This window comes from Scyliorhinus torazame, chromosome 15 (genome assembly GCF_047496885.1).
Source record: "Scyliorhinus torazame isolate Kashiwa2021f chromosome 15, sScyTor2.1, whole genome shotgun sequence".
Classification (NCBI taxonomy): Eukaryota; Metazoa; Chordata; class Chondrichthyes; order Carcharhiniformes; family Scyliorhinidae; genus Scyliorhinus; species Scyliorhinus torazame.
Genome location: NC_092721.1, coordinates 116,783,108 through 116,802,708, shown reverse-complemented (window position 1 = coordinate 116,802,708; position 19,601 = coordinate 116,783,108). Strand labels below are relative to the sequence as shown.

General features: G+C 46.3%; 1 protein-coding gene across 4 annotated transcripts in view; it reads left to right on the top strand.

The window, feature by feature from the left end:
- Positions 1-19,601, top strand: part of LOC140391760 (TBC1 domain family member 8-like) — a 165,998-nt gene that overhangs the window by 49,713 nt on the left and 96,684 nt on the right. For all 4 annotated transcript variants that reach the window (XR_011935165.1, XR_011935166.1, XM_072476603.1 and 1 more), the window contains exons 4-7: positions 8,122-8,350; positions 14,280-14,520; positions 17,450-17,657; positions 18,493-18,687. Coding sequence is in view for 2 of the 4 variants with exons in the window: in XM_072476603.1 (XP_072332704.1) it covers positions 8,122-8,350; positions 14,280-14,520; positions 17,450-17,657; positions 18,493-18,687 (873 nt within the window). In the remaining 2 variants the exon portion in view is untranslated. The remainder of the gene's footprint in view (positions 1-8,121; positions 8,351-14,279; positions 14,521-17,449; positions 17,658-18,492; positions 18,688-19,601) is intronic.

Sequence of the window (19,601 nt, the reverse complement as noted above, 5' to 3'; positions counted from 1 at the left end):
ATCTTTTGGATAATTAGGATTTTCACATTCATCTCATTTTGAGATGCAGTGGAGCACTCTGTTTTTCTTTCCTCCCCCCATCCCACACCATGTGGGTGGGATCTTCAAATCACGAGTGACTGTGACTTTGAAATTAGTGTTGAAATTGTTCAGCCTTGTTTCGTTAGCCTCTTGGTTGGGCAGCATAGTAGTTAGTACTGCTGCCTCACAGTGCCAGGGACTTGGCTTCAATTCCAGGGGACTGCCTGTCTCTGTGGAGTCTGCACTTTCTCCCCATGTCTGCATGGGTTTCCTCCAGCTGCTCTGATATCCTCCCACAGTCCAAAGATGTACAGGTTGGGTGGATTGGCCATGCCACATAGTGTCCATGGTGTCATAATATCTACTCCTGTATATAATGAGATGCAGACATGCAGTGATTGACACATAGGTTGACCAGTAAGCATACAGCACAGCCAATCACCAGACAGGACACTACCACTATAAAGCCAGTGGGCACTAGGTTTCCCGCTCTCTTGGGACCCAGCTACTGAGACAGTCAGAGTCCACGAGCTAACAGGCACAAACACCATGCGGTAGCTAGTAAGTCTGGTCAGGCTACTACAAGGTCACTAGTCAGATCAGTATAGTGTCGACCCACAGCTGAATATGTACATATGATGCTCATGCCACGGATTTACCTGAGCTGGCTCCAGCCAATCATGTTCGCGTTCAGTTGCCTGAGGGCGGTTGGTCAGCCACAGTTGTTGTTGTCAAACAAGTTGCCCCGAGGTCTTTCATTGTTCGCATGGCTGATGGCTCCCTGCTACGTCGCAACAGGCGGGCATTGCGAAGAGTTCCACGCCCACCACCTGACCGCAGTCCTCCGCTGGCTATCATGCTTCCTCCGGACGTACCCACGAGGCCACCGATCTGCCAGCGATCCTGCCGGCCCACGCGACCACCGCAATGGCAGCGAATCCCACCTCTCCATGTGCAGGCGGCTCCTGATCCACCTCTGCGGCGATTGACAAGAATTCGTCGCCCACCACAGACTGAATCTGTAGACTTAACTTTTGTAAATTTTTGTGACTGAATCCATCGACTTAACTCTTGTAAATATTGCTTCGTTTGCCATGTATCTGCACTATCGACACCTTCCCATGTATATACGTTTATTCAATCACTGTTTGTATACAGTCAGGACACACACCTCAGTATTTATTTAACTCAAAAAAAAAAAAAGGGGGGTGATGTCATAATATCCACTCATGTATATAATGAGAGGCAGACAGTCAGTGATTGACACACAGGATGACCAGTAAGCATACAGCACAGCTAATCACCAGACAGGACACTAACACTAAAGCCAGAGGGCACTAGGTTTCCCGCTCTCTCGGGACGCAGCTACTGAGACAGTCAGAGTCCACGAGCTAACAGGCACAAACACCATGCGGTAGCTAGTAAGTCTGGTCAGGCTACTACAAGGTCACTAGTCAGATCAATATAGTGTCGACCCACAGCTGAATATGTACAGCAGTTCATCTAGTTGCATAAAACAGTGTTGGATCCTCTCCTGTGTTAGACGTCTGTTTCCAACTTCCCTGCATCGAGTGCAGTCCACATCGAACCAACCTGCCTAACACATCATGGTACCAGAGTGACATTGATCTTGAGGTACCTACCTCGAGTGAATCAGCATCGACCAGCAAGCAGCCATCCAGCGACATGGAAAACATCCAGCCTCCTCCGCATCTCCGGCAACCTCGGCGCCAACTGGAAAATCTTCAAGCAAAAGTTCCTCTTGTACATCGAGGCCTCTGACCTCGAGGCAGCATCAGATGCCAGGAAGATCGCGCTATTTCTCTCCACTGCGGGGGATCACGCCATCCATATCTACAATTCGCTTACGTTCGCCGACGGCGAAGCCAAAACGAAATTCAAAACAGTCCTGCTGAAGTTCGACAGCCACTGCGACATTGAGGTGAATGAGAGCTTTGAACGGTACATCTCCCAGCAGAGGCTTCAGGGTAAGGATGAACCTTTTCAGTCTTTCTTGACCCATCTCCGCAACCTAGCGCAGTCATGTAACTATGACTCGATGGCTGATTCCATGATCCGGGATCAGATCGGTTTCGGGGTCCACTCGACTCCCTATGGCAGCAGCTCCTTAAAATCAAACAGTTGACCCTCTCTGTCGCTATCGAGACGTGCGTTGTCCATGAGCATGCCGAGAATCGTTACTCCCACATAAGGGCGGCAGAAACTGCAAAGCTGGCCTCCCACGAGGCAGAAAGGGTGCAGGCCATTGCACAGATGCAGGGCCTGAGCATCGAGGGGAGTGGCTGTTTCAAGCGCTTTTCTCAGATCCCTGCGCATGCATGCCACGATCAAGTGGACGACGTGACCGAAATCCCGACTGCGCAGGTGCATACGTTGGCCGACCGCACTGCGCATGCGCGATGGCACACGGATCGCGCTGAATTCAGCGTCATGACGTGTCCGAATTGTGGCTCCACCCACTTAAAGCGGCAATGTCGGCAAGAGGATGCCGATGTCTCCAGTGTGGCAAGCTTGGCCACTACGCAGCCCTCTGCAGATCCCCTCCACCGCTCAGCAGCCAGCGATCACAGCTGCGGCGCAGAAATATCCGCTCAATACAACAAGGCATGCCAGATTCTGATCCTGCCAGCCCAACGGACCCTGATGCTGACTGCCTCAAGTCTCCATATCGGGTGGGCATCATAACCACACATGAGCTGGCCTCAACCACACCTGCGCAACGCCTCTCGACCCTCAGTGTGGATCCCGCCGACGAGTGGTGTGCTGTCCTCACAGTTAACAAGGCTCGCATCTGATTTAAGCCAGACACCAGCGCGTCTGTGAACCTCATCTCACAATCCGACCTCGACACCATCCGGGCCCGACCAAGCATTCTTCCACCGGCCTGCCAGCTCCTTGATTACAATGGCAATGCCACAGCTGCCAGTGGCTCGTGTCAACTAGGGGTATCCAACAAGGCGATCAAGGCAACGTTACGATTTGAAATAGTCAGGCCTGACAGGGCGTCCCTGCTCGGTGCTTGCGCCTGCAAGCTCCTGAACCTGTTTCAGCGAGTCCATACCATGTCATCGTCACCGGCGACGGCCTCGCCCGATGGAAATTTGCAAGCCGACATTGACAACATTATCACGCAGTACCACACTGTATTCGATGGAGTGGGCATGCTCCCGTACAAAATACTACTCAAGCCAAACACCACCTCTGTAATCCATGCACCACGGTGGGTGCCGGCACCCCTCCAGGATCGTCTGAAAAAGCAACTACAGGACCTCCACGACCAGAGCATCATCTCAAAGCCAACAGACTGGGTCAGCTCCATGGTCTGCATAAAGAAGCCATCAGGGGAGCTCCGCATTTGCATTGATCCCAAGGATATAAACCGCAACATCATGCGGGAGCACTACCCGATCCCGAAGCGTGAAGAGTTAACCAGTGAGATGGCTCATGCCAAATTCTTCACTAAGTTAGACGCCTCCTGGGGTTTTTTGCAAATACAGCTGGACGCGTCCAGTCGTAAGCTGTGCACGTTCAACACCCCATTCGGCCGCTACTGTTACAACCACATGCCTTTCGGTAGTATATCTGCCTCGGAAGTGTTTCATCGCATCATGGAGCAGATGATGGAGGGCATCGAAGGGGTACGAGTATACGTGGACGTCGTGATTATCTGGTCCACAACGCCCCAGGAACACATCGCTTGCCTCAAGCAGGTCTTCCAGCGAATTCATGAACATGGTCTCCAGCCCAACAGGGCCAAGTGTTCATTTGGTCAATCTGATATAACCACATCTCACGGCAGGGTGTGCGGTCAGACACACAAGGTCTTGGTGATCAATGCCATGAAGACCCCGGAGGACAAGAAGGCGGTCCTCCGCTTCCTCGGGATGGTCAACATTCTCAGGAAATTCATTCCCAATATGGCATCCCACACCACTGCCCTCCGCCATCTCGTCAAGAAGTCAACAGAATTCCAGTGGCTGCCCACAAGAAGTGGAATGGCGTGAACTGAAGGCAAAGCTCACCACAGCCCCAGTTCTAGCGTTCTTCGACCCAACCAAAGAAACCAAGATATCATCTAATGCAAGCCAGGACGGCATTAGGGCGGTTCTCCTCCAGTGAGATGACTCCTCGTCCTGGGCTCCAGTGGCATATGCCTCCAGGGCCATGATGCCCACTGAGCAACGGTATACCCAGATCGAAAAGGCGTGTCTGGGTCTCCTGACAGGAATAGTCAAGTTTCATGACTAAATTTAAGGCCTGCCGAAATTCATGGTGGAAACGGACCACAGGCCTCTAGTCCACATAATCCAGAAAGATTTAAATGACATGACACCTCGGTTACAGCAAATTCTTCTTCGACTCCGCCGCTATGACTTCGAACTTGTCTACACGCCAGGCAAAGAGCTGATCATTGCAGATGCCCTATCCTGGTCCATCATCACACCGTGTGAACAAGGTGACTTCATCTGCCACATAGAAGCGCAAGTGCAATTTTGTGCCACCAACCTCCCAGCATCTGACGAACGGGTGGTCCAAATTCGTGAGGAAACGGCCAAGGATCCTTTACTGCAGTGTGTGATGCAGCACCTTACCCATGGCTGGCAGAATGGCTGGCAGAAGGGACAATGTCCCCAATCCTTTAATGTTTAAGATGAGCTGACGGTTGTGGAGGGAATCCTTCTGAAACGCGACAGGATCGTTATTCCTCAAAGCATGCAGGCTATGGTGCTGCTGGGTCAACTCCATGAGGGTCACCTTGGAGTCGAGAAATGCCCTCGCAGAGCTCGGGAGGCGGTTTACTGGCTGGGCATTAACAAGGATATTGCCAACATGGTCCTCAACTGCCCCACCTGTCAGAAGTTTCAACCGGCTCAACCCAAGGAAACACTGCAACAGCACGAGATCGTGACTTCTCCGTGGTCCAAAGCAGGTGTAGACCTTTTTCACGCCAAGGGGCGTGACTACGTACTCCTGGTCGACTACTTCTCCAGTTACCCAGAAGTGGTGAAACTGTCCGACCTCACGTCGAAGGCGGTCACCAAAGCCTGCAAAGAAACGTTCGCCAGGCACGGGATACCGTTCACGGTAATGAGCGACAACTGTCCATGCTTTTACAGCCAAGAATGGTCTGATTTTGCACAGTCCTACAACTTCCGTCACGTTACCTCCAGTCCCCACTACCTGGAATCAAACGGGAAGGCTGAGAAAGGGGTCCATATTGTCAAGCGGTTGCATGTGCAAAGCTGCAGACTCAGGCTCCGACTTCAACCTGGCAATGCTGGCATACAGGGCAACCCCACTGTCCACTGGGTTGTCCCCAGCGCAGATGCTCATGAATCGCACTCGGAGGACCACATTTCCAGCCGTCCATTTTCCAGACCTTGACCACCTCACGGTACAGCAAAAGGTGCAGCAGTCCAAGGCCCAACAGAAGGCCACATATGATGCTCATGCCACGGATTTACCTGAGCTGGCTCCAGCCGATCATGTTCGCGTTCAGTTGCCTGAGGGCGGTTGGTCAGCCACAGTTGTTGTTGTCAAACAAGTTGCCCCGAGGTCTTTCATTGTTCGCATGGCTGATGGCTCCCTGCTACGTCGCAACAGGCGGGCATTGCGAAGAGTTCCACGCCCACCACCTGACCGCAGTCCTCCGCTGGCTATCATGCTTCCTCCGGACGTACCCACGAGGCCACCGATCTGCCAGCGATCCTGCCGGCCCACGCGACCACCGCAATGGCAGCGAATCCCACCTCTCCATGTGCAGGCGGCTCCTGATCCACCTCTGCGGCGATTGACAAGAATTCGGCGCCCACCACAAAGACTGAATCTGTAGACTTAACTTTTGTAAATTTTTGTGACTGAATCCATCGACTTAACTCTTGTAAATATTGCTTCGTTTGCCATGTATCTGCACTATCGACACCTTCCCATGTATATACGTTTATTCAATCACTGTTTGTATACAGTCAGGACACACACCTCAGTATTTATTTAACTCAAAAAAAAAAAGGGGGGTGATGTCATAATATCCACTCATGTATATAATGAGAGGCAGACAGTCAGTGATTGACACACAGGATGACCAGTAAGCATACAGCACAGCTAATCACCAGACAGGACACTAACACTAAAGCCAGAGGGCACTAGGTTTCCCGCTCTCTCGGGACGCAGCTACTGAGACAGTCAGAGTCCACGAGCTAACAGGCACAAACACCATGCGGTAGCTAGTAAGTCTGGTCAGGCTACTACAAGGTCATTAGTCAGATCAATATAGTGTCGACCCACAGCTGAATATGTACAGCAGTTCATCTAGTTGCATAAAACAGTGTTGGATCTTCTGCTGTGATAGACCCACAATCTACACATCACATGGATGTGTAACTAAGGTTTATGGGGCGATGCAGATTTGCGGGGGGGAGGGGAAAGTGGGCCTAGGTAGGGTGCTCTTTCAGAGGGTCAGTGCAGACTTGATGGACCAAATGGCCACCTCCTGTGCTAAAAGGATTTTTTATTTTTCTAATTAAGGTAAGAGACAATTTTAGCATAGCCAATCCACCTGCCCTTCACATCTTTGGGGTTGTGGGGTGAGACCCATGCAGACACTGGGAAAAGGTGCAATCTCCACAGACAGTGGGCTGGCATCGAACCTGGGTCCTCGGCGTCATGAGGCAGCAGTGCTGACCACTGCGTCACCATGTCGCCCTGCGCTGTAAGAATGCTACGGTTAATTGGAAACTGTTGGGGGCAAAGCAGGATGCTGCAAATGCACAACATTTTATTCTACACATTGCCTTTTTGGAAGGAACTAATGGCCGTCTTGAATCTGCGCCTGCTGGCAAGTGAAGGTTCATATTCGCAATGTATTTCCACTGTCACAAGTGAATCAGTCATCTTAATTTGTGATTGAACACCGAGAAAGTTAGAACAGATTGCCAAGTTGCTGTCTGTGTAGTTCAGAAATAAACTTCTTTTTTGCTGCTTTTGATCAAGACTTGCAACTAAAACAGCAAGGGCTTCAAGTTCCACTCTGTAACAGCATAATCCTGGGTGGAAGCAAATTTAATAGTGCTAAAGTTACACCTACAACTGCTTTATGTTTGAAAACCCACAATCTTTTAAAGTCGATTCAAAGATCGATTCACCCTCTTTGTGATGCTCTTTCCCAGTCATGAATCAATTCCATTGCTTCATTGAGCTAATTACTTTCATGAAGATTTGGGGGCTTGTACTAATGAGTATGAATAGAAACTTTAACAAATGGGCGGCATGGTGGCCCAGTGGTTAGCACTGCTGCCTCACAGCACCGGGTTCAATTCCGGCGTTGGGTGGAGTTTGCACTTTCTCCCCATGTCTGTGTGGGGTTCCTCCGGGTGCTCTGGTTTCCTCTCACAGTCCAAAGATGTGCAGGTTAGGTGGATTGTCAATGCTAAAATTGCCCCTTGGTGTCCAAAGTGTAGGTGGGGTTACAGGGATAGGGTGGGGAGTGGGCCTAGGTGGGGTGCTCTTTCGGAGGGTTGGTGCTGACTCGATGGGCCAAATGGCCTCCTTCTGCGCTGTAGGAATTCTATGATTCTTGAAGACGTCACTTTGTCAAATCTGGTGCTGTTGTATCCACTGAGTTCTTAGCACGTTTATTCAATTGCACCCTTAGCGGACCCGTTGATGTCCTGATTTAGATCGAATAATTATAATTGATTCAAATTTTTACAAATCACAATTCACCAACAAAAGCCTTATTTGTATTCCATAGCTTTTGCTAAATTAAGCATTTGTGAAGTCCTGGGACAGTGATGTAAGCATATGTTATACTCATCAATAGTATGTATTGTTTATGTGGCTACCTGATCAAAATGACCAATGCTTGAGAATGTAATTTGTTTCTAAGTATAGCTTCACTTTGTTAAAGCCTCTAAAAGCATTTTAAAAATATAGCTTCATTTCGTTAAATCAGAAAAATACATTGTTCAGTACTAAAAGTACGAGTGCCAAAATGGGAACAAAGTGGAAAATGTAACCTTTTTTTTCCTTTGTGAATTTACCCATATCTTTTTTTCAAGTTTTTAAATCTGTTTTAATCAGGGGCTCATAGCTGAAGAAACCAGGAGCAAATTGGCAGAACAGGAAGAAGATCCTGAGAAGTTTCGGGAGGCTCTAGTAAAGTTTGAGACCAGATTTAATTTCCCAGACTTGGAAAAATTGGTGACTTATTATTCATGCTGTTGCTGGAAGGGGCGGGTTCCCCGTCAAGGCTGGATTTACCTTAGCATCAACCATCTCTGCTTCTATTCTTTCCTATTGGGCAAGGAAGGTGAGAATGGAGGAATGATGTAAACTAAATAAGTCAATTGTAGAAAAGCTATTTTTACAATTCTAGAAATGTTTCATGTTTAGTATTTTGACTTTTAAAATTTTTTAGAGTGCCCAATCATTTTTTTCAATAAGGGGCAATTTAGTCTGGCCAATCCACCTACCCTGCACATCTTTGGGTTGTGGGAGTGATACCCACGCAGATACAGGAGAAACTGCACACTCCACACGGATGTGCTCAAACCTGGGTCCTGGCACCGTGAGCCAGCAGTGCTAACCACTGCACCACCCCTAGTATTTTGACTTCTGATACATCAATTTGTAAAGTTACATTGGTAGCAAGCTTAAATTATTATTTCCACATTCATTTATCTACCTCAAAAACCGAGATGACATTAGCAGTCAGCAAATATCGTGGCCAGGATTTTCCGATCCCGTGGCCAAGTTCTGACGCCGGCGTCAAAAGCAGCGCGAGCCACTCCGGCGTCAATGTGCCTCCAGGTCCAGATATCCACCCCTTCCTAGGGGGCTAGTATGGCGCCGGAGTAGTGTCTACTGCCCTGCCGCTCGAAAGCCGGCACCCCATGCCCAGCACGGTTCCACGCACGCGCGCCACTGCCGATTCGAGTCTGCTCTAGCGCGTGGGTTCCCTTCTCCACCCCGGCCCCCGGGCAATATGGCGGAGCCGTACAGGGGCCCGGCGCGGAGGAACATAGCCCCCCCCCCCCCCCCCATGGAACTAGCCGCCCTGATCGTAGGCCAGGCCACAGTGGAGGCCCCCCTACCCCCCACCAAGACGCTCCCTGCAGCCAGAACTGAGGTCCCGCCGTGTGGGGCCATACGTAACCCACGCCAGCGGGACTCAGCCGAACTCGGCGGGCACTCAGTCCATCGAGGCGTGGCAAATCGCTTTTGACGGCCCCGACCAGCGCGGCGCGATACCCGCAGGTGCCTGAGAATCGGCGCTGGAGAATCGGTGGGCCAGTGTCGGAGCGGCGTGGCGCGATTCTCGTGTGTCCCCCCGCCGATTCTCAGGCCATGTGTCTAGATTTGTACCTTGACCCACATTGGATGAGGGAGCAAGTACTGCACACTTGCCCTGTGATATACCTCAAAGCGGTTTTCTTGTGTGTGTGTGTGCATTAATGTAATGGAGAGTGAGATTATGAGGAACCTTGAGCGAAATTCTCCATCCCACCTCGCCACATTTCTGCCCCGACCTGCCGGCGGGATGCTCCATTACACCGGCCGGTCAATGGGGTTTCCCATTTTGGGGCAGCCCCATGCCATTGGGAAACCCCCGGGCGCCGGCAAAACGGAGACTCCCGCCAGCGGAGAATGACGCCCCTGATTTGAGCAGTTTCCTTAGTTGAACATATCGGTAGAAAAAATGAACTGCTGATTTTAGTTTTATTTTGAGGGCCAGGAAGGTTGGGTAATGATTGCTCCAGTTGCCTGGTGCCTGAATTCTAAAGTAATGTCATTACATCTCCAATATCCTGAACTTTTTAAGTCATAATATTCAAAATTAAGTGCATCTGAGATCTTGGTACAATTATAAATCATGAAAAGTAACATTATGGTGAGCATGGTGAAATGGCAGCCAGAAAACTTCCCCTTTTAGAAGGAGATTATTTAGCAACAGTGTTGCCAAATGTCAATCTTGTGCTGGCCACATGATGTTTAATCTAATTGGGAAAATTTTAATGACATTTTATTTCTTGTGACCCAGTTAAAGGAGAAGTTATTGTTCTCAGATTCTGTTTCACCCAAGTAAATATCTTTCCTTCCACATAAATTAGATATATTTAATTTACTGGAGCAGAAGTTGGGGCTGGATATTTTCAGAAAGGGAAATTGGAAAAAAGTTTACTTTCATAGAGTAGTTACACAGGAACAGGTCACTTGGCCCAGCTGGCCTGTGCAGTTTATGCTTCACACCAGCATATCTTTCTACTCCTTTTTCCTCCCATGAACTGGGATAGTTTATTTTAGAAGGATTCTTAAATGGGCAGCACGGTGGCGCAGTGGGTTAGCAGGTTCCAGGTTCGATCCCGGCTCTGGGTCACTGTCCGTGTGGAGTTTGCACGTTCTCCCCTTGTTTGCGTGGGTTTTGCCCCCACAACCCAAAAATGTGCAAGCTAGGTGGATTGGCTATGCTAAATTGCCCCTTAATTGGAAAAAATGAATTGGGTACTCTAAATTTATATTTAAAAAAAAAAGAAAGATTCTTAAACTGTATGCCATAATCACATCCAAGTTCTTCGTCCTGACCATGCTTGTCTCTTATTGGATGTATTAATAACTCTTGTATTTGTGACCACAAACTTTTTTATTCTATAAGTGGAAACATACTCTCTATTTCGTTGCACAGTGGTTAGCACTGCTGCCTCACAGCACCAGAGACCCAGGTTGAATTAGTGCCTTGGGTGGCGGTCTGTGTGAAGTTTGCACTTTCTCCCCGTGTCTGCGTGGGTTTCCTCCAGGTGCTCTGGTTTCTTCCCACAGTACAAAAATGTGCAGATTTGATGGATTGGCCATGCTAAATTGTCCCTTGGTGTCCACAGCTCAGGTGGGGTTACAGGGATGGGGCAGGGGAGTGGGCCTGGGTAGGGTGCTCGTTCAGAGACTCGATGGGCCAAATGACTTCCTGCACTGTAGGAGGTATTCTATGATTCTTTCAGCTTCTCTCATTTATATTTAGTGCTGCGCAGTGTTGGTTGATCAGTCACCCATTCTTCTTCCAATCTCACTACGTTGAGTTTGTTTCTCACCACCGCATCTTTCCATCTGATCTTGGGCCTTCCTCCCCTTCTGCATCTCTGGAAGTCCCATCTTCCTTATTCGCCTCACCACATTTCCTTTCTCTCTGACAGATGACTATACATACTATTTCAGTCTCTCCTCAGTTACTTTCTGAGATGCTCCCACAATCTTCACTGACCCCTGCGATGTCCTGGTTCATGACTTTTTTTTTGTCCTTTCTCATTACTCCACTCACCCACCTTGACACCTCATTTGATCCAATCATTGTTCTGGGGCTGGTTTAGCACAGCGGGCTAAACAACTGGCTTGTAATGCAGAACAAGGCCAGCAGCATGGGTTCAATTCCTGTACCGGCCTCCCCGAACAGGCGCCAGAATGTGGCGACTAGGGGCTTTTCACAGTAACTTCATTGAAGCCTACTTGTGACAATAAGCTATTATTATTATTATTATTCCTTTCAACAGATGGTGAAGAAACTTATTTGTGAGCTACAGTTGAATTTCTGTATGTGAGAAGTTTTAACCTGGTGTGTGCATTCGCTCCAACTGCTCTCCTTCATATCGGGAGATATTTACACTGTGTGATACTTATTTAATACCCATTACAGGAAATAACTTGGAATAACAGACTGTGAGGAGAGACAGACATTGACACACTACTGTTTGTAACAGGATTCTGGAATACTGGTCGGGAGCCAGGACAATTTGTATTCCAGTTTGTGGGAACGTGTTTAACTCCGCTGTAAACATGTTTGACAACTTGAATTCTATGCTTTGTATATAGGGGGGGGGAGAGAAAAATGGACATTTCCTCTTCTTACTTTGTATTTAATTTCCTAGTATTGTACAAACATTGGCTGGAATATCCTTTTAATTTCACACTGGTTAAAGCTATGCAAGATTCCATAGATGGATATAATCCTGAAATATTCACTGCAAATTGGTGTGTAGGGGATATTTTCTTCCTACATGCTTGCTACTCTATCACTCCCCATCCCTCTCTCTTTTTCGCTCTTTCTCAAATATCGGAAAGATTCTCAGATATGAAGCTGGATTCTCCGCTGTCAGGTTTCTCCATTACGCCGGCAGCGAACCCACAGCTGGGGATTTCCTGACGCCGTGGGGCTGCCCACAATAGGAAATCCCATTGGCCGGCTGGCAGGATAGAAAATACTGCTGCCAGCGGGATGAAGAATTCTACCCATGGTGTCTGCTTCCACCCTGCCCGCTGCAAGATCGCCACAGGTGGGATGTGGACAGTGGGAAGGCCCATTGCCATCGGGCGGGATTCTCTGGTCGCCGGGCAGGCGCGGCTGGAGAATCCTGCTCATAGGTTTATAGCATTGGAATCGCTGTTCTGTACCCATTTATCATTAGGACTATGAATCTGTTCCTGAAAGAGTGGAAGGTATTTACTCACTCAGCCACTTGTACATTTTACATTCTCTGGGAGATTTTTGACATTTTGCGTTCCCTATTGGGTGGTAAGATTTTTTTTTCTTGTTAGAAAGTTAGATTTTGGAGTAAATTGAGGTTTCTCTTTTATTGATTGCGTTAACCCCTTTTTACAAAGCCTTGAAGTGTTCTTTTCTATATCCCTCTTTCTATACAATGACACAAATCTTTTGTTTACAGCTTGTCATTACAAAATGCATACAGTGGACAGATAGGGTAACCAAGTGGCAAGATGTTGGATTTTGTTTTTGTGTGGATTAGTGCCTTTTCCAATCAATAAGCTTCTGACAAACCATGTTGCAGTCCTGTTTGAGTGCCATTTTGCTTCAGTTAATAGCCCTGGTGCTTGAGAGCTGGACTGCTACAGGTTACATTCCCACTGCAGACTTGACAGCACGGTAGCATTGTGGATAGCACAAATGCTTCACAGCTCCAGGGTCCCAGGTTCGATTCCGGCTTGGGTCACTGTCTGTGCGGAGTCTGCACATCCTCCCCGTGTGTGCGTGGGTTTCCTCCGGGTGCTCCGGTTTCCTCCCACAGTCCAAAGATGTGCGGGTTAGGTGGATTGGCCATGCTAAATTGCCCATAGTGTCCAAAATTGCCCTTAGTGTAGGGTGGGGTTACTGGGTTATGGGGATAGGGTGGCGGTGTGGACCTTGGGTAGGGTGCTCTTTCCAAGAGCCGGTGCAGACTCGATGGGCCGAATGGCCTCCTTCTGCACTGTAAATTCTATGATTCTATGACACATAATATAGGCTGACACACTGGTGTAGCACTCCCTCTTGATGGCCAAAGGAAGTGGCAGCCAAAACTTCAGTCTAAAGGTGTTTCTTAAGTAGTAGGGAGATCTTTTTGGAGGAAGGGTTTGGGGGAAGTGATTTCAAGAATGGAACTTGGGTGACTGAAGGCGTGTTGGCTTGTGAGGAGTTGAAAGTTTGAGCAGATGCACAAGAGGCTGCAGTCAGAGAAATGGGAGTGGTTCTATCTTGGGATGGTTTAATCCTGGAGCAGATTACATATCTATAAAGGGGAGAGTACGTGGAAGGATTTAATAAGGATTAGAATTCTAACTTCAAGCTTTTGGCCCACAAATGTTTGCAAGCACCGCTCTGAATTCTAAGTAAGTTTGGCAGATACTTGCGAATGAGGGATGTGTAGGGTTACAGGGTTATGGGATGAAATTTTAAGAGCGAGCATGGGTACAATGGGCCAAATGGTCACCCTCCTCCATGTTACAAGTTTCTGTGATCAATATAGGTCAATGAAGACTGGTGATATTATGTTTTTACGTGCGCTAAAATTTATGGCAAGCGATATCTAGAAGACTGATTAGGAGAGCGCTGCAGCAAAAGCACGGTGATTGGATAGACGTTTGTGCCCGTGGTTTTATTATGCAGTGAAGCTTTTAAACTCCATATTGATATCAGGTAGATGAACTGTATTAGCCTTCCTTCATGATATAAGAGGAAAGTGTACTGCAGATTCTAGTGCTCATTTAAAAACATGGGATGTATTCTTCATTTTTTTAATCATAAGGCAAACGTTGAGACTTCAAGTAATGAAGTATTGTTGGGCAAAAATCTGCAAAAAGCATCAGTCATTTTTAATCTACCATAGTAGATAGCAGGTACTGTGACACCTTTTTATTCTTTTTTGCTTTAAAGGTACCTTGTAGCCTGCATTGCTGAATTTTCTATTTTCTTATTTTAGTGAAACTCATTATCCCCTGGGCTGATGTGAAAAAACTAGAAAGAACATCGAATACTCTTATCACAGAAATAATTAGAGTGACCACGCAAAGCAAAGAACGTGACTTCTCCATGTTCCTTAACATCGATGAAACATTCAGGCTTATGGAACTGTTGGCAGATGTGACTGTTCGAAGGTTGCTGGACAACGAGGCATTTGAATTGGACCCATCTCTGCAAAATCCTACTCAAATCACAAAGAAGTAAGAAAATTCTAGCTAGCGTTGGAAAACCGAGCACATTTTTTTACTAAATCGTCTTAACACTATTTTGTTTCAATTGCTTAAGGTATAACCATTTTCTGTGCCCCCCTTGTCTCTTATTTTTAAACTTCTATTTGAATCATTTTTACATATTTGCACACATTGAGACAAAATCTTTATTTCCAGTATAGTGTCTCTTGCTGTGCAAGTGAGACAGTCATGAGTCTTTTTCAAGATTCTCTTAAGGTTGACATGTAGGTTCATTCGGCAGTTAGGAAGGCAAATGCAATGTTAGCATTTATTAAAAAAAAAAAATTTGAGTACCCAATTAATTTCTTTCTAATTAAGGGACAATTTAGCGTGGCCAATCCACCTAACCTGCACATCTTTGGCTTGTGGGGGTGAAACCCACGCTAACACGGGGAGAATGTGCAAACTCCACACGGACAGTGACCCAGGGCCGGGATCGAATCTGGGACCTCGGTGCCATGAGGCAGCAGTGCTGCCCCAATTTTAGCATTCATGTCAAGAGGGCTAGAATACAAGACTAGGGATGTACTTCTGTGACTGTATAAGGCTCTGGTCAGACCCCATTTGGAGTATTTTGAGCAGTTTTGGGCCCCGTATCTAAGGAAGGATCTGCTGGCCTTGGAAAGGATCCCGAGGAGGTACACAAGAATGATCCTTGGAATGAAGAGCTTGTCATATGAGGAATGGTTGAGGATTCTGGGTATGTACCCATTGGAATTTAGAAGGATGAGGGGGGAATCTTATTGAAACTGATGGGATACTATGAGGCCTGGTAGAGTGGACGTAGGGAGGATGTTTCCACTTGTAGGAAAAACTAGAATCAGAGGGCACAATCTCAATCTAATGTAACAATCCTGTAAAACCTAGATGATGTGGGTCAGCCAGAGGGTGATGAATCTGTGGAACTCTTTGCTGTAGAGGCCAAATCACTTGAGTGTTATTAAGACTGAAATAGATAGGTTCTTGATTTAATAAGGGGACCAGGGGTTATGGGGAGAAAGCAGGAAAATGGGGATGAAACAATATTTACCATGATTGAATGGCGGAGCAGGCTCGATTGGCCGAGTAGCCTAATTCTGCTCCTATGTCTTATGGGATATTCTTAAATACTGAATTAATCTAGTATTTGAGCTTCACCTGGTATAAAATTGGCCATACAGAGTTTAAATGTTATTTAATTATACAGCTATATGACTTTGTTATTCCCAACCTTTTGATCTTAATGATGTGCAAGTTGGTTGAAAGTGGTCTGTGACACCTTGCCTCTCATTGTCCATCTGCTAATACTTGTTATAGTGCAAGTTGGGATATAGAATTAAACCTGTACAAATGGTTGGCAGCCACAAATAACTTGTAAATGATGCAAGCTGCGTCTTGCAAATTGCAGACTGGGGGGTCATCATCCAATGTATCAAGGCTGTTTACAGCTTCAGTGGCAGGACACGTATGCCAAGGTGAGGTGGCAATGGGTGAGTAAAATGGTTTTTGTAAAGTGTGGTCTCTCTAATCAACATCCATAGCAGCAAGGAAACTGCTTTATCCCCAGAGTTGAATGCTTGTATGGATCTATCCCATGGATGAAGAGCTCCTGCTGCTCTCCATTGCTCAAAAGCTGAGAATGATAATTGACATAGGCTACCCAACGGAATGACTGGTACTGTCCTGAAAGGAGACCTACGTTCCAAGGATGTGACCACTAGCAGCCCAACAGATCATTTGATTTTAAAAATGCCAATTATTTGCTTAATCACTTCTAAGAGTGTAGGGCCCCACCCCCTGCTCCATTTTGCACGTTGACCACCATCATTGAGCACAGTTGGCTGGGGGGGTTGTTTATCCTCAACCATGAGTGTCAATATTCAGAAAGTTGGGGGTGATTTTGTTCTCAACATTCAGGAAGAGGTGAGCTGTGAATTGTGGGGAGACCCTGGGCATAATTCCAGATGAGGCAATTGAAAGGAATAATTCTTCAGGAGATACCAGAATATTTAGTTTTACAGTACATAGCAATGACCATCAGGAAAACAAGAACACTTAACTGAAATCCTTTTAGTGTCCCTAATTTACATTATTAATGCACTTGGCTCTGCATAACTTACAAAACTATTTCAGTTATCATTAAAAGCCTTGGTTAACTTCTTCTGAGCTGTGGAAATCTTTCTGCTGTTTTTTGGAAGCACGTAGAGCGGGAAGTTCCCAAGACTAATCTTTCGACCTGCCCTCCTATTTTCCCTAGATCTGTTAGCTGCTGTGAGCTAGGGCATGAGGGTGGGTGTGGTGTGATTGGGTAGAATGGACACAGCATTTCTGGGGAAACGAGACATTTCAACTAGGGTCTCCTCTTGATCGCTATATTGTGCCCCTTGCTGAGCAAGTCATAGAATCCCTCCAGTGCAGAAGGAGGCCATTTGGCCCATCGAGTCTGCACCAACCCTCGAGAGCACCCCACCTAGGCCCACTCTCCTGCCCTATCCCTGTAATCCGATCTAACGTTTGGACACCTATGGGGCAATTTAGCATGGTCAATCCACCTAACCTGCATATCTTTGCACTGTGGGACGAAGCTGGTGCACCCGGAGTAAACCCATGCAAACATGGGGACACAGTGCAAACTCCACACAGTCACCCATGTGATTAACTGTAATTAAGATAACTAAGATAAATAAAATAATGAACTACCAACACTAATTAACTGTTGTAGAGCTACTACAAAATAAGTCTGTCTCCTAACACAAACTACTCCCAACTCCCAGAACCAGAGTCACGTGGTGGATTAACACTGCCACCTAGTGGTCGGAGGTTGTACATAATATTATGTACATAACTACTTTATGCATCCCAACACGCAGAGCTTTCCAGTTATGATGTGTAACTGTGCTTTCTGTTCATTTTACTATAGGGATCTTGAAGCTAGGATGCGGAATGAGTATTTCCGGGCTTGTTTTAGGCTCCCACACGCAGAGAAGCTGACTGTGATAGTGGACTGTTTCCTGTGGACGCCATATGACCAATGCCAAACTGCAGGGAAGTTGTATATCTCAGAAAATTACATCTGCTTTGCCAGCAAGAAGGAATGTAGCTGCTATGTAATTATTCCACTCCAAGAGGTACTGGACCCTAGCACTGAGACCCTAAATGTTTTGCTTTGGTCAGCTCTGGGTTGAATTTTTTAAAGCTGCATAGTCCAGAAAACATTTGTACCTTTTATCTAAAAAATATTATTTAAGTAAACATGTTTTAAGATTCCTGAATAATTTATCAATATAGAAAACTGCTTTTATCTTCCTTGTCAAAAAAAGTTATTTGGAAAAGGAATCTTTTGTTTTCTCTCGTTCTGTAAAGATCTTAAGACTTCCACTTTGCTGTGCGAGAATGGCTGTTGTGGCCCACTGAAATGGACCCTCTGCAAATGACCCGGTACTGGCAAAGAGTTCCTGCTTTGCTTTGTAGTCCAGAAAACCTGTTTTGGAGTTCCCCCTGCCTGGTACTGATATTGGCTAGTATCAGTTACAAGTTGGTTTTATTTTTAATTTGTTATTTACACAGCTATCCAGGGAATGTGCCCCACTTCAGGTCTGTGCATTAATAAACAAAAAAAACATTATTCCCATCTGACCTTGTTTGAAGAACACTTGTTGCTCTATTATTAAGAAACCAAAAAAAATGATTTCCTTCTGACCTCGTTTGAAGTTGCTTCATGACCGAGTTGCAATGTGTGCCAAAATTGTTGCTTTGCTTCCTCCACCACCACACCCTCTAGTTTACTGGTGAAAGAGGGTGTGTTTGGTTGAAGCACACACAAGAATATTTGAAGCAGTTGGAGAATGTTGGAATTAAATATTGATTTGTTGATTCCTTTGGGATTTCTTTGTGGCAGATTCGCCACAAGCAGTCCTTGACAACACAATTCTTCAATAAATATTGTTTGTTTTACATTGACAGGTGGTTACTGTGGAGAAGATGGAGGACACTAGTCTCCTCCCCAATCCAATTATTGTTGGCGTTAAAAGCAAGCGGGTATTTCAATTTACAGAAATTAAAAATAGGGAACATCTTGTGCAGCAACTGAGCAGACGGCTTCATGTTTTAAAAGGTGGAAAGCCTAGCGGTCATGGGGAACCAAGAGTTGAATATAAGGTACTGTGTTGACATTCTGTAGTACCAAGTAACAGTTTAGCAAAAAAATACTTGCGTTTATATAAAAATGAAAAAGTTAACAACATGTGATACTGCAGATGCTAGTAATCGGAAATAAAAACTAAAAATGCTGGAAATTCTCAGCGGGTCTGGCAGCATCTGTGGAGAAAGAAAGCAGCTTAATGTTTATAGTCATTTGAGCATTCCCAGCATTTTCTGTTCCTATCTGTGTGTTATTACCAGAAACCCTGTTTCTGTGGTTGTCGTTCAGTGGAGAAGTGCTCATACCCAGACATGGAGATTTGCGAGATCCTATCAGTTAATCTCTGTTGGAAGAGCAGCAGAAACACTGCTCCCATGGCTAGGAAGGGATAAAAATAAACAGCAGAAAGTGTAGGATTGATGGGTGTTTTGTGGGTGTGTACACAGGATTAGGTTTGGCTGTAACCTCTAGTCTTTGTCGCCTATCTAACTCTGATTCTGTTGCTCACTCCTGTGCATTCTCTACCCTTTTTCTTCTTTCTGCTCCCCATCACCCAAATCTGATTTGTTTTTGGCTCCAAATGCAAATTGACCATTTGTGAAGTATTAGAGGTTCACTAACTCATGACATTGATTTTCACATGAGTGCAGACCTTCACAGTGCAATTGAAAGGGAAAAGTACACCGTCATGGTGCAATTGAAGGGGAAAAGTATACCTTCATGGTGCAATTGAAAGGGAAAAGTATACCTTCATGGTGCAATTGAAGGGGAAAAGTATACCTTCATGGTGCAATTGAAGGGGAAAAGTATACCTTCATGGTGCAATTGAAGGGGAAAAGTACACCGTCATGGTGCAATTGAAGGGGAAAAGCGATTCACTTCTCTGACTGTGAATCGTAATGCATTTTGTTACTACATATTTAACGAAGTG